Source organism: Chionomys nivalis, chromosome 7, assembly GCF_950005125.1.
Source record: "Chionomys nivalis chromosome 7, mChiNiv1.1, whole genome shotgun sequence".
Lineage (NCBI taxonomy): Eukaryota > Metazoa > Chordata > Mammalia > Rodentia > Cricetidae > Chionomys > Chionomys nivalis.
In genome coordinates this window covers 14,190,407-14,204,957 of record NC_080092.1, presented here as the reverse complement: position 1 = coordinate 14,204,957, position 14,551 = coordinate 14,190,407, and the positions used below count along the sequence as shown (strand labels likewise).

General features: G+C 44.9%; 1 protein-coding gene across 3 annotated transcripts in view; it reads right to left on the bottom strand.

The window, feature by feature from the left end:
• Nprl3 (NPR3 like, GATOR1 complex subunit) overlaps positions 1 to 14,551 on the bottom strand; it is a 40,211-nt gene that overhangs the window by 17,324 nt on the left and 8,336 nt on the right. The window contains exons 3-7 of one of the 3 annotated variants that reach the window (XM_057775153.1): positions 12,139 to 12,177; positions 8,691 to 8,820; positions 6,965 to 7,039; positions 2,625 to 2,778; positions 370 to 451 (exon numbers count right to left, since the gene is read on the bottom strand). In XM_057775153.1, the coding sequence (XP_057631136.1) occupies positions 370 to 451; positions 2,625 to 2,778; positions 6,965 to 7,039; positions 8,691 to 8,820; positions 12,139 to 12,177 (480 nt within the window). Of the gene's footprint in view, positions 1 to 369; positions 452 to 2,624; positions 2,779 to 6,964; positions 7,040 to 8,690; positions 8,821 to 11,350; positions 11,459 to 12,138; positions 12,178 to 14,551 lie in introns of those variants that run through there. The other 2 variants (XM_057775155.1, XM_057775154.1) reach the window with 2 other exon arrangements.

The window sequence follows — 14,551 nt, the reverse complement described above, 5'->3', positions numbered from 1 at the left end:
TCAATATAGATGGCAAAGAACTTAGTAGCAAGTTAAGCTCAATAAAATGTTTAATGGTTTAAAAAAAACCTTTCAGGCTTCTGTGCATAACTTTGCACAATCTTCTGTTTTAAAAGGGGTCCCTGCTGAGTACACACTACTCAACAAAAAGGGGCTGCCGTTTGAAAAATGGACACCAAGGTGACTTTTCTGAAGAGTGACCACACAGCTGTCCCTTCCCTGCCCTCCCTTGTTCTACCTCAGCAAAGCTCCAGCACACACACCAGAGCATCACCCAGCCTATGGCAGCTCTGTGGGATGTTTCAGCTCTGGAGGCTGGGGGAAGGAGACCCAGAAAGAGGAGATTAGACAAGCATCACCCTGTCTTACCTGTCGTAAGCTTCTTTGAGGTCCCTAGCCAGCTTACACTTGGGCAGGATGTGGTGGAACGGGGACTGAGGACCTTCATTTGCTACAAGAATCACAATAGGTAAGGATTTACCTGATTTTTTTTTGTTTGTTTGTTTGTTGTTTTTACAAAGCAAATAAACATGCACAGGCCAGAACAGGAACTATCTTTAGAACAAATTCAACATTTCAACATTAACAAGTAATGCTAAAGCAATGTTAAACTAACATCAAGAAACCCCTTGCAGTAATAATAATAACAATAATAATAACAAATCAATGTATCCCTGATCCCTCTAAAATAAAAACAGACTCACGGTGATCTGTGAGATTATTTCTATATGAAATATCTGCATTTAAACTTGTCACTGGCCTACAAAGCCTTGCAGCCACAGAAGCCTGCCATGGAAGGAGTCTCTTGACTCATCAGACCCCACCTTCTGCTGCAGTGACCGCTATTCCTGTGCCACATCCCACTCCTCTTCCCACACTTGTATGCTAGTGAGATTTGTTTTTATGACTGAAATATCTTTTATTAATCTTCAAGAATCACTAATAAAATATGAACAATTAAGATCTTTCTTTTGTTGTTGTTGTTTTGAGACAGGGTTTCTCTGTGTAGCCCTGGCTGTCCTGAAACTTACTCAGTAGACCAGGCTGGCCTCGAAGTCACAGAGATCTGCCTACCTCTGCCCCCAAGTGCTGGGATTAAAGGTGTGTGTCACCATCACCTGGTGAATGTGGTTTTTTTTAACATTTAACATTTAATTTTTTAACAGATTTTTATTGTTGTTTGTAAGTTTGTCTGTTTCTTTCCTTTTGAGACAGGGTCTCACTATGTAGCCTTGGCTAGATTGGGACTCACTATGTAGACCAGGCTGGCCTCAAATTCACAGAGAGCCACCTGCCTCTGCCTCCCCAAATTAAAGGTAAGTACCATCAAAGAAGAAGATGAAATAAAATTTCTGGATTGTTAACTATTATAATTAACTAAAATAGAAAATATAAGTGGGGGCTAGAGAGATGGCTCAGAGGTTAAGAGCACTGGCTGTTCTTCCAGAGGTCCTGAGTTCAATTCCCAGCAACCATCTGTAATGAGATCTGGAACCCTCTTCTGGCCTGCAGGCACACATACAGGAGAAACACTATATAGAATAAATCAATAAATCTTAAAGTGTGTGTGTTTGTTGTCATTTTGTTTTGGGTCCTGGGGCTGGAACCCAGAGCCTCACATATACTAAACAATCACTCTATAACTACTTTCAGGCCCACAATACAAATGTTTTTGTTTTTCAGACAGGGTCTCTCTATCCCTGACTGGCCTGGAAATCAGAGATCCACTGGCCTTTGTCTCCCAAGTGCTAGTATTAAAGGTATACACCACTTTAGTTGGGCAGTGGTGATGCACACCTTTAACCCAGCACTCAGGAGGCAAAGGCAGGTGGATTTCATTCCTTCTTCTGTAGCTGCTAACCTTATCGAAAGGAGGTCAAGGTCGTTACCAGTTTCTCTCCTGTGTTTGATCTTTGGGGCACAACAAACATTACCGTGTCTATCAGCAAAGACTATTTCTTATAATTGATTAGGAGATATAGTTAGATTCTTCTTCAATTTAACAGCCAAAAATATGGAAATCACCCATTTTACCAGCTGATGATCTTAATAACCCCTCCCTGAGTTTCCCAACCCAGGGCAAATTTGTCTAGCAGAACCAATGCCAGGCAGAGATACACAGCAGTGGGGGGGGGGGGGTATTTCCTATAGATATCAATTCAGACCCATCCATTTAGGGAAGTAGATCCATATGCAAACACCTGGAAGAGCCTTCCTGTGCCCCTGGTCATGACCAGCTCAGTGTGAAGACGCTGTAACTTCTCTGACCAGTTTCTGCTTACCAGATGTTGTAAGAACTTTCTCTCTAGTGTCCAGTTCACCAAAAGCCAAAGCTTTGGTTAGCTTCTGACTGTTCTGTTGTGGTATGGGAGAGGTAGAAAGATTGTCTGTACTTAGTCCACAAAGAGAACTGGCATGTGCTCAAACCTGCAATCAGGCAGCAAGCCCGCCTTTTCTACATAGAGGATCTCTTCAATAGTGTCCCTGAAACTCGAGAGCCAATTAGTAGCACTATCTGCAACTGCCTCGAATCAAAGCATAGTGACCAATTGGTCCTCTAGAGATACGACACCAAGAAGTCATCAGCCAGAGCAGACCCATGCTCACCAGGCAGCCGCACTTACCGTCAGCCATAGCAGATACCTCATCCTGTAGTGCTAGGATCAGCTTGGCCTCTCGAGTGAGGTACTGGCAGCGGCGCTCCTCATGCTGCAGGACAGTGGCAATGCGCCGGGACAAGTTATGTAGACAGTTTATCACTGATGGGTCAGCGTTGGCCTGCATGAGAGAGGCCAAACGCTCAAAATATGTATACAGAGACATATTATTTAAAAGGAGCTTATACACGTGCATAGCAAAAGTGCAGACCACGAAGAAGGTCCTCTCCATTTCCTCCACTAGGTTCCTCCTCATAGTAATTACTGTCCAGAATCCCTGTGCATGTCTACAGCCTACCTACACAAATGCTGGCTGACACACCATCTTATTTTTATATCTCGGGAACAACTGTAGTGACTCTATGGGAGTCCTCTAAGGGGAACACATTCCCACTATGCTAGGACTATATAGAAAAGAAGGGACAGCTAAGGGCATGTTATGTGATCTGGGTCACAGGTCATCTGAGGAAGGACACCCAACTGAGCAGAGAAAGCTAGTCAAACACATATAGCACTCAGAACAGAGGCTGCCCTGAGCAAAATCTTGGAGGTTTCTGTAATCACTGCTGTGCACTGACCATTCAGGAACATGTCTGGCCTACAGTATATAGGAATTCATTCACAACAGGCTGCATTGTTACAGAACATGTAATACAGAAGCATTATGCTGTTTTCTGAATATCTGTCAGGGGTGAGTTCTTCCTAGCAAAGAAGACCTAAGTTAATCAGAATACCAGTAGGCTCCAGGCCCAATCATCCTGCCTCCCCACCCCCCATTTTGCATCCACACTGACTAGGTCAAAGTGGCATGCAAAAGTTCTCAGGTTAGAAGTGTCCCTCACCCCTCTGGAACCTATCAGAGACCACAGTCAACCAGCAGGTGTACACACCCAGACCAAGGGTGGAGCAGGCCACTGTGGGATCTATGGAGATGCTTGAAGGAGCAGATAACTGAGCCAAGCATGACTCAGCGCTTCTAGAGGCCACCAGGACTGCTGAGTAATACTTTGGGGTACAGGGTTAGAAGGAAGAGGGACAAATGGCACTACTGATTAGGCCCTCTGATGCTGTTTTCCCATCCTCTGTATTTTCCAGATGACTCTGTGCCTGTTACTTTTAAGTAAAAATCTTACCCAGACCACACTTTGTTCACCTGGAGTTGGAGATTTTCCATACTGTCAGTAAGTCCCATCTTCACAAAGAGAACTAGCACATGGGCAGGCTTGCAATCAGGCTGTCTGCCCTGACTCTGCAGGCCTAAGGCATCCCCTGACCATGTCCTAAACAGGATGACTTACAGGATATATGCAACTGCCTCAAAATAAAACACACATTTAGGAGAGTCTGAGTGAAAACATTTCCACTAGAAAAGCAGGGAGAAAATAATCTTGGACACAGAAAACTCCTTTGAGGAAGGACTGAAGAGGAGCCACTAGCTGAGGCACAAAAGCATCCCTACATCAGCTGCTGGGGACCAACTGTTTATATTTCACCTTTGTGCAAAGTGGCACAAAGTAAAATTTTTCTTCTCCCCACCCATGAAAGGCTCAATGACATGCACTGAAGGGATATCTGGTATGTCCTGTTTGCACAGGCTAACACTGAGCAAGCTGCCTTCAGCTCCAAGCTATGCAGGGACATGCTGAGAAAGCAGTCACCCAGAACATGCCAGACTTTAATACGAATGCTTATAAAGTACATACTTGCAGCTAGGCGTGATAGCTTATCCCTATAATGCTAGCACTTGGAAGGCAGAGGTAGAAGGATCAAGTTTAAGTCTACATATGAAGTTTGAGGCCAGCCTAGTCTACATGACACCATCTCAAACAAAGAAACAAAAGTGAACTTTCACAGTACAGAACAGGAAGCAGCACGAAGTGACTATGTCATCATCCAAGGGGCTTCCTGCCAAAAGCCTGTATCCAAATGAAACACCTCCATAGTCACTTCCAGTCTGCAGGGCGCAGAAAGTCGGGAAGCAGGTCTCACAGTCTACTCAATGAGACAAAGCTGGATGTGGAAAATGTGATGGGACAATGGGACAGCTAAGACTAGAAGAGAAAGATACACCACTCACACTGAGTGGAGTCTGCATCATGGCTCACACAGGCCAACTGGAAAACTATGTTCTCAATCAGAAATTTTTAATAGACCAGGTACTAGTTAATACCAACTTACTGTGGTGAATTCTTATCAAATTGAAAAGTGTATTACGACATAAAATAAGAACCATTACTTTAGCCTTTAATCCCAGTCCTTGGGAGGCAGAGACAGGTGGAATTCTGTGAATTCAAGGCCAGCCTGGTTTATGGAGTGAGTTCCAGGACAAGCTCTACAGTGAAACCCTGTCTCGAAAAAACAGAACAAAAAGAAAAACAAAACAAAAAAAAATTTTACTTTATAGATAAGTCTTGTAGTAAAGGAATAATGAATAAAAATACAACAGACATGCTGTGATCCTAGCAGAATGATCAGGGGTTCTAGGTCATCCTCAGATATATAAGAGCTTATGGCTAGCCTGAGATATATAAGACCATGTCTAAAAAGAAACAAAAGGTAGGCATGGTGGTACACACCTTTAACCCCAGGACTCAGGAGGCAGAAGCAGGCAGATCTCTGAGTTTAAGACTAGCCTGGTCTACAGAGGGAGTTCTAAGACAGCAGGGATACAGAGAGAAACCCTGTCTCAAAATAAAAATGGGTGTGGGAGGGGCAGGACAGAAAGATGGCTCAGTAGTTAAGAGCACTTATGGTCCTCTAGAGGTCCTGAGTTCTGTTCCTAGCACACATCAAAGGGCTCACAACTGCTTGTAACCTCAGCTCCAAAGGATCTGACTCCTCTTCTGACCTTGGACAGATACCCATTTACTCATGCACACATAAAAATAAATCTAAGCCGGGCAGTGGTGGCGCATGCCTTTAATCCCAGCACTCGGGAGGCAGAGGCAGGCGGATCTCTGTGAGTTCGAGACCAGCCTGGTCTACAAGAGCTAGTTCCAGGACAGGCTCCAAAACCACAGAGAAACCCTGTCTCGGGGAAAAAAAAAGTTATCTAAAAATAAATCTAAAACAAAAGAATGGACATGAGGCCTAAGACTTGCTTTAAGATACAGAGGCAAGCTGGAGAGATGGCTCAGTGGTTAAGAGCACTGGCTGCTCTTCCATAGGACCTGGGTTCAATTCCCAGCACATGGCAGCTCACAACTGTCTGTAACTCCAGTTCCAAGGGATTCAATACCCTCACACAGACTTACACACAGGCAAAACACCAATAAAATAAAAATAAATAAATCTTTTTAAAAAAAGATACAGAGGCATAAAAACTGCCATTGGACTCCTCATGGGTTTCCTGTTAAGAGGGATAAAATATGAATATAGATAGCAGTGATAAATAAGATAAATGATACATAGTGAATTATATTATAAATGTATTAGGTATAATTAAATTCTTTGTTTTATTTATTATTTGATGTTTTAGGTCAGGATCTTACTAGACAGTAGAAGACATGTGCAGTTATGCCTGACATAAATTGTCTATTTTTTTATTTTTTTTAGGGTAATAGGGCACTAAAACAGGGTTTCATTAGCCCACGCTGGTCTCAAGCTCCCTGTGACCTTGAATTCCTACTAGTCCTAATTCAGCTCCCCAGATGCTGGGGCTATAGAAATGCACTGCCTGCTCTAGCTGAGTGCTCATCTGTCTTTTTCAGACAGATGGCATTCTGTGGCATAGGCTGGCCTCAAATCTGTAGCAATTCTCCTGCATCAGCTTCCCAAGCGCTGGTGTGTGACACCACATACTTTTTGTTTGTTTGTTAAGCTTATTTAATTTTGTTTTATGTGCAATGGTGTTTTGTCTGTGTGAGAGTGTCGATCTCCTGGAACTGCAGTCACAGAGAGTTGTGAGCTGGCATCTGGGCGCTGGAAATTGAACCCGGGTCCTCTGGAAGAGCAGTCAGTGCTCTTGACTGCTGAGCCTTCTCTCCAACCCCCACAATACACTTTTTAAAATGGGAAACATTCAGGACTAGAGATGTAGCTTAATAACAAAGTGCTTGTCCAACATGCATGAGGCCCTGGGTTTCATCACTACTGTTAATAAAGTAAATTTTGTTATAGGTATGTATTTTACAAAAATGTTCAAGGAGGAAGAGGAAGGAAACACAATGAGCTATGCTCCACCTGCACACCAAAAGGGTAAGTGCCATGCCCATGGTCTGAGCTCTGGGCCAATGAAAAACTCACTGGAAACTGGCTCTTTTCCCTCAGGTCCCCTTCCTGATCTAAGCACTCATGTAAACACTCACCCTCAGTGCAAACACCACATTAAAAAGAATCATGGTGGGTGCTTCCCGCTTTGGAGATGGGTCTGTTTTGGAGACCTGTAAAAGAGCATAATTCTAATAAATCCAAAGACACAGCATCCAATCTGTCTATTTGTTTGTGACAGGCTATCACTATGAACTGCAGGGTGACGCTAGAATTACTATGGATCCAAGCTGGTCTTGAACTCACAGTGATTCTACCTCAGGCTCTCTAACTGGAATTGGAGGGATGAGAAGACACCACAGACAGCAGACAGCTTTAACTTTCTACAGGAAGTTGTTAGATCTTTCTACTCCATGCATGGAGAAAGGATCCAGAGCACGGTAAAACGAGAGAAAAACATCCCCAGGGTCTTTGAGAAGGTGCTGGTGCTTTTGCTCAAACAGTCATCCATACAAACCGATGAATTTCATGCGTGGAAGGAGCAGAATGGCTGGGGCTGGAGTTCCATGACTGAAGGAATCAACTGACAATGCCCAAAACAGACAGGACAGAAAGGGATGTAAGTGGATGGAGAACCCAGACCATGCCTCTGTTGCCATGGCAAGTACTCAGGACATTTAGAGATAGGACAGTGCTCAGAAGCCCTGATGAAAGGGGACAGCCAGTCTTGCTACAGAACCAAGTCGCTCTCTCTTCCCATTCTGGCATCCAGGCAGCTTCAGTCACAAACACCAAAGCATCCAAAGGTACCACCCTGAGCTCTTCAAGCCTAATTACAAGTGCTGCCTAGAGAGGGAGTTAGAACTCTCCCTATAACATCCAGGAACCGTACCCATCCCTGCCAGTCACTGCAATTCTACAGGAAGGGACCATCAACTCTCCTCACCCATAGACAGGAACCCAAGCCCAGTCATTAAATACCATTGTAAGAAGGGAGGGTATTATCAAAGGGACAAGATACTTCCAGTTGCCCTCAGAAGCTCCTCACACTGATAAAGCTTACAAGTCACAGCACAGCCCTTTATACAATTCCTGTATGGTACGGCATACCGAAACCTTCTGAATCTAGGTGATGCTGCTATGGATCCTGCCTGGATTTAGAGCTGACTGGCTCTAGTGGACAGGCTCCTTTGGGTAACAGCACATTCTACCTTGCTAACACTCCTCAGTACCCAAATACTCATTTATCAGAAAACAAATATAAAAAGGTCAGCATGACAATACATACTAAAATATGTTGGCTATTAAATATTGTTTAACAGAAGTGTTTGCACCATTTTTTAGAAGGTGCAGGAATTAGACAATTGTTAGTTAACTCATTCTATTGCCTTTTCTGGACACAAATACCCTATACATGAGGAAAGGCCACAGAGGAGGCACAGAATGTAGTCAGCAAAAGCTAGTGACAGAGAGCTGGGGATGGAGCCCAGTGGGCCAACAACCACATAGCACATTGAAAGGCTTGAGTTCCATTATCACTAAATGAATGAAAAAAAAAAAAACAAAAAAACGAAAAAAAAACGAGCTAGTGGCAGGGACTATACCACCTACTGTGGCAGGGACTATAGACAGGGCAAGTACCCCCTGTCATTCTCTACTGGATTCCCAGGACCTACAAAGGTACACAATTCATGGCAAGCAGTTGATCAGGTCTGCTGCCCCAAGGGCACATTCACCAGCATCGATGTCAGCACAGTCCGGACCCTCAGAGCCAGAAGCCAGCCCCACCCACCCTAGAAAGATCCTACCTGCTGAGGGCCATACCTGCCCCAGACCATGCTGCAGCAGTGTCGGGTGCCCAACAAACCGTACGTTATCAATCTTCAGTTCAAATTTTTGGCCACACATTTCAGACTTGGTTGCCAAAATTGTTGCCAGAATAACATCCGAGAACCTTAAAATTTTAAAAAGGTAGATAGAGATGCATTAACGAAAATCACAGCACCATGCCCAGGTACCCAAAAGGGGGGAGTGGCTGAGGAAATGACAGTTCTGTGGAGCTACTTGTCCCCAGTGGGCGGCATTTCATCAGTGGCTCTCTTGCAGCAATCCCAAGGTTAGGGATGTGAAGTCACCAGAATTACAGGTGGAAGGCAGGAGAAGCACAGGCTGAAGGCACATGCTGTCATTTATTGCATGCTGTATGAAATTAGAAGAGAAACAGCTGTGGTTTGCATTTAAAGATTGGCTGGGGCTAGCACTGCCTTCAAGAGCCACTCATTGAGGCTCACAGGCAGAAGGGCCTCTCCTGACTGTACTTTGGTTTGTGGAACTGTACTTCTCAATCTCCGTGACCCCAAACCATCCATAACAGGGCCACAAAAAGGACCAGGGGACAGAGCTCAAAGATGCATGCAGTATGCTAATTACATCCCTTTCAGCATAGCTGCTCAGCCCTTCCCTTATCCTGAATACTTAAACTTCTCAGTTCTTCTTGAGGGAATTTGGTACAAGGCATGCAGACACACTGTTACAGGAACATGGGATGCACAGAAACAAGTGTCATGGGGAAGTGGGAATGGCTGGGGTGTGAGAGCTCACCCCTTCCAATATGCATCTGTACATCTGTGCCCTGCTGGCAAACCTAGTCCTCCATGTCTGGGGGATCTGGATAAGTGAGTTGCCTGAAGGGAGGAGAGCACTGGGGCCTGGTGTTGCCGCTTATCTCCGAGACCAGGGATTGAGGGCCTCCACTGTAGACACACGAGCACTGTTTCTGATCTGGCCCTGAGGAGAGCGAGCACCTACGCTCACCTATCTACTAAGGAACGCTTTCTAGTATCTAGGAGGGTAGTTTGGGGAAGACAGCTAGCTCTAGCACTATCAGGACCATAGTCTGCCCCGGCAGGGAGACCCTCTATCTGGGATGACATTCCACTGTGGGACCTTAGTCTTGTTTCTTCTAGAGACATTCTCAGTTGTAGGAAGGGAGACAGACTGACATCACAACTCCTCCATTGCAAGATGGAAAAGGAAGGTCAGCTTTAAGCAGCTCATGTGGCTCAATTCCAAAGCAGCAAATGACGCCAAGATAGAACGTATCTAGTAGGGGCATCCATTCCCGGCCACCCTACACAGAGCAGGGCCATAAGAAGAGTGACCTGGAGGCAATCCGGAACAGAAGCCTGGCCATGGCCAACATGTAAGACAAGCAGCTGTGCATTTCTCCCACTTCTACCCATGCCAGCAAAAAAAGTCCAGGCTGCTGTGGCCTGGAGGGCTTGCACTGGCTCCCTGCAGAATGAGCAGATCCTCCAGCTGCTACTGGGCTTCTGGGCCCCCAAATACACCAGACACAGACAGTTGGTCAGAAAGGGCTTCCCTGCCCTTTGCAATGAGGGTTTGGTCAAACCTTTCAGCACCAGTCTCAACATTGACATTCTGGAACCTGCAGGACCCATAGCCAAGTCCTTAGTTCCTGCTTTTCTGGAACATTAGTGGCTGGGGTGAACAAACAGATATGGAAGGCTCCAGCAGCTCAGACCAGGGAGTCTACATAGCCTTTCTGCCCTACTCCACCTGTCTGAAGGACACATCAGGATATTCAAACACTTCGGCTCTGATCCAGCCAACATTTCACGTCACATCTAAATAAGCAGCACCCGGCATACTACCGTTCAATGACTTAGTACACGAAAGTAGCAGATGGGAGAATGACCTTAACTACTCCACAACAAAACTCCCTTCACAGTCAAAAATCTCCACTAAAAACCCCTGCTGTCATCAAGAGCCACAGACATGCCTTAGCTCAGGCCATGGATTCCCAGAGGAAGCAGTTATCCCAGCTTCCATTCATAAATACCAAAATCCAAATAAGCCCTTGAAGGAATCAAATCAAATCTTTCCCGGTAAGAGGCACAGAGCTGTGTGTGCTTAAGTTAAGCCATAAAGCCTTAAGGGCTATCATAGAAGTTCCTGCGTAGCTGGCCTTTCTGTTCATCTGAGCAGGTCTAAGCTGCATGCTACCTCTTACCATTATACATTTATGATGAAAATCCACCTGCTTGGCTGTGGAATTCACATAGTGTTTGATGACATAATGTGCACAAACATAAAGTCACCTTGAGGCCAGGAAAGGGGTACAACTTACACATAGCAAATTACGAGGGACAAGGTTTACCGTTTCCAAAATTTACAAAAATCCTTTTGATGAAAACATAGTAAACATAAGACAATAAAACAGTTGCTACAAAAACTAAAAATTTCTAACTTGAACATCTAAGAAAAGCATATTTAGGAAGACATGACAGTTGAAAACAGGCCAGGATTCTGTTTTTAATAAATCATTCTGGAGTAGGGTTACCCAAAAACAGAGAGGGAGAAAGATTGGAAAGGATTCAACTCTACGTCCTCAACTTGCCTCTTTTTTTTTTAAATGTATATGAATGTTTCTTCCTGCATGTATGTATGTAACCAGTGTGTACCTGAGGCCTATGGAGGCCAGAAGAAGTCACTGGATCCCCTGAAACTGAAGTTACAGATAGTTGTGAGCTGCCATATGGGTGCTGGGGGTTGAATCCAGGTCCTCTCAAGAGCAAGTGTTCTTAACCACTGAACCTCTCTTCAGCCTCTCAGCCCACCTATTGATGGAAACTCACATATACTGTCTGTGCATCCACAGCCCACACAAGACGCCTGTTAGGGGGCAGGACAGTGCAGCCTGCAAAAGCTCCATATCGCCTTCATGGGGACATTTTTGTCACTACTTAGTTTCATCTAATCCTGAGTATCTAACTAAACATTCAAAATACTCAAATGCTGTTAATAGTATGTGTGTCTGTCTGTCTCTCTCCCTCCCTTCCTCTCCCTCTCAAAACTAAAGGCAAGAAGCAATGATCATGGCCCCCTGCTGTGGCCGTAGAACAGGGAGATGAGAAATCCACACCTGTTGGCCCAACACCACAGGGCTACTAGCTCCTATTTGGGGAGGAGGTCTGCACAGTACACCTGGTCCAGAAGTCTCTCTGGTGCCAGCCAACCATGCTTTAGGTTCTCGGGGGATGTGAAATAGCTAAATAATTCTGGGTGGGAAAAGGGCAGAGGCTGTGGGGAAATCTGGGCTTTTGAGAGGCAGGGAGGGTTCCAAGCTAGGGCCTATGCACCTCGTTAGTCATTCTTCAACATTGGGAGAAATTAGGCAGTAAGCACAATTACAAGAAGAGAAGGCAGCCGGAATCAAGACAGAAAAAGGGAGGAGAGATCTTGGTCTTACCCTGCAACCAATTGCTCATCGGTTGGAGGACATGGCTTGCTGAAATGGGAACAGGACCATCAAGACCAAACAAAACATTGTTTCTTCAAAACCACCAAAAGTTATGTTACAAGGCTGTTTTATAAAAACAGTACTGAAGTCTAGCAGAAGCACCATTATAAAGTATTAGCTGAATTAAGCGACTTACCAGATGAGAAAGAAGACATACATACCCCAGACGAACACTTACATGGGATTTTTCTCACTAAAGTTCAAACTCTCACAAACAAATTCAGGCCAGGAGAGAATGAGAGTCACTATTCAGAACCCAGGACAACATCAGCAGGCTAGACCCTAGTGCCACAGACTCAACTGGACAGCTGGGGACAAGTACCTGATCTTTCCAAGAGACCAAATAAGATGCCCAGACAGAAAAGTCTTCCAAACTGGGGTGTCATATGAGTATGGTCCAGCCCCAGTTCCTGAACACTGTGGACACCTGCATATTGACCTCCCTGAGCCTCTACCCCAGCTGGTAAGGAGGTCACAATAGAATCAAGCAAGCATGCTTTTGTCAGAAAACTGGGGGTTCTGTACTATCTGACCTGGTCTTTAGGAGTTTAATATTTCATGTTTCTATGAAGAGCACTTTATTCTAGAACATGCTGTGTTCCAAGCAACCATGGAAAGCTACATAAGGTCCCTACCTGGACCACCCATTGTGGCTCCCAGTCCAGTTTGCTGGATGGCTAAAGACCTACATAAGAGAAATGGATATCAAAGGAGCCCTTCCTTAGCAGTTCCAAACTTAAGTTCATCAGATTAGATAGCACTGAGGGTGATGTCTAATAGACTTCACCCAGCATCCTAGCAGCTCAAGCCTCACTCAGCTTTATCACCTACAACTAGAGAAGTCACACTGGGCTATCCAACAGAACTTTTTACAGCAACGGATACATTCCAAGCATGCATCTATAATTTTCTAGCCACTGAATACCTGAAGTGGGGGCAGGGGGATGACACAGGGGACAGGACACTAGGAGCTAGACTCTTTTTATTTTTCTTTAATTTCACAGTTGTTTGTTTATTGACTGATTGGTTTTGTTTACTTGTTTTGTTTTGAGACAGGGTCTCCCATATCCCAAATTAACCTCAAATCCACTATAAAGTCCAGGATGACCCTGACCTTCTGATCCACTTGCCTCCACCTCTTAAATTCTGGGATTACAGGAACTCACCACCATGCCCAGTTTATGAAGTGCTGGGAATCCAGCCCCACTGGCCAGCCGATGATCCTGACTGAACAGCACAGTTCTGGTCCTTGTTTACAAAGGCAGACAGCCCCACTAGCTATTTGCACCTGGAAAGCTGACTGCAGGAATATCCTGTAGGTCCGAAAAGGAGAGCATGTCTGGGAAAAGCCAAGGGTCAGAGAATGGTTTTGCTGCAGCACTGCTTCAAAAGGAAGCTAGGGAGTTGGGGGGAACCTAGTGCCTGGCAGAGAACTGGACCCCAAAGGGAATTCATCTGCATCTTGTAATCATGGAGACAAGGGCCAGCAGATACAATAAAGTTAAAATTACCAAATGAAGCAATTCTCAAGTTCATTGAAGAATTCAGACAAAAGCTGTCTCCTCCCATGGTTTTCTCTTTTGAATCATGCTAAATACATTTTGAAATGAGTCCCTAGAAAACATCTTTGTAAATCTCTGAAATTCACTTGCAGGAATTAGATGCTGTTGTCATCCCTAGGAAATTTCTCTATGAAAGACTGCTCAAAGCCAGGCATAGTGGCATGCTGTCCTTTGATGCTAGTATTCTGGAGGCAGAAGCAGAGGGAGATGGATCTCTGTGAATTCGAGACCAGCCTGGTCTACAGAGATTACAAGACAGTCAGGGTTACACAGAGACACCCTGTCTTGAAAAACCCAGGAAAAAAAAGAAAAAGAAAAAAATAAAAGAGAATGAGGCTGTTGAAAGTCTCCTCTCCAGTGAACTTGGGAGGTGACCATGAGGGAAGTCCTGCTCCACAGCAGTCTGCGGCACCCGTGAAAAACAAGGGGTTTTGTTTGGTTTTGTTGTTTTGAGACAGTCTCATGTAGGCCAGGGTAGCCTCAAAACTTACTAAGGATTTGAGGCTGGCCTTAAATTCTTGATCCTCCCTGCATCCACCTTCCAAATGCTATTGTTGCAGGCAGGTACCACCATAGTCAGCTGAAGCAAAAGCTGTGTGCCTGTGACATATTTATTTCAAACCACCATCCTTAAGCAGGGGAATCCCATAGGCCTGTCTATCAAAAAACTGTCCTCTAAAAAGACCAGCAATTTTCTATCCCCAGCCACCCCAACCTGCCCCCCCACACACACACTCCTACCATGCACACAGGAGAGAATACAAACCACACTTGGGGCGCTGAGGATGTGGCTCATAGAT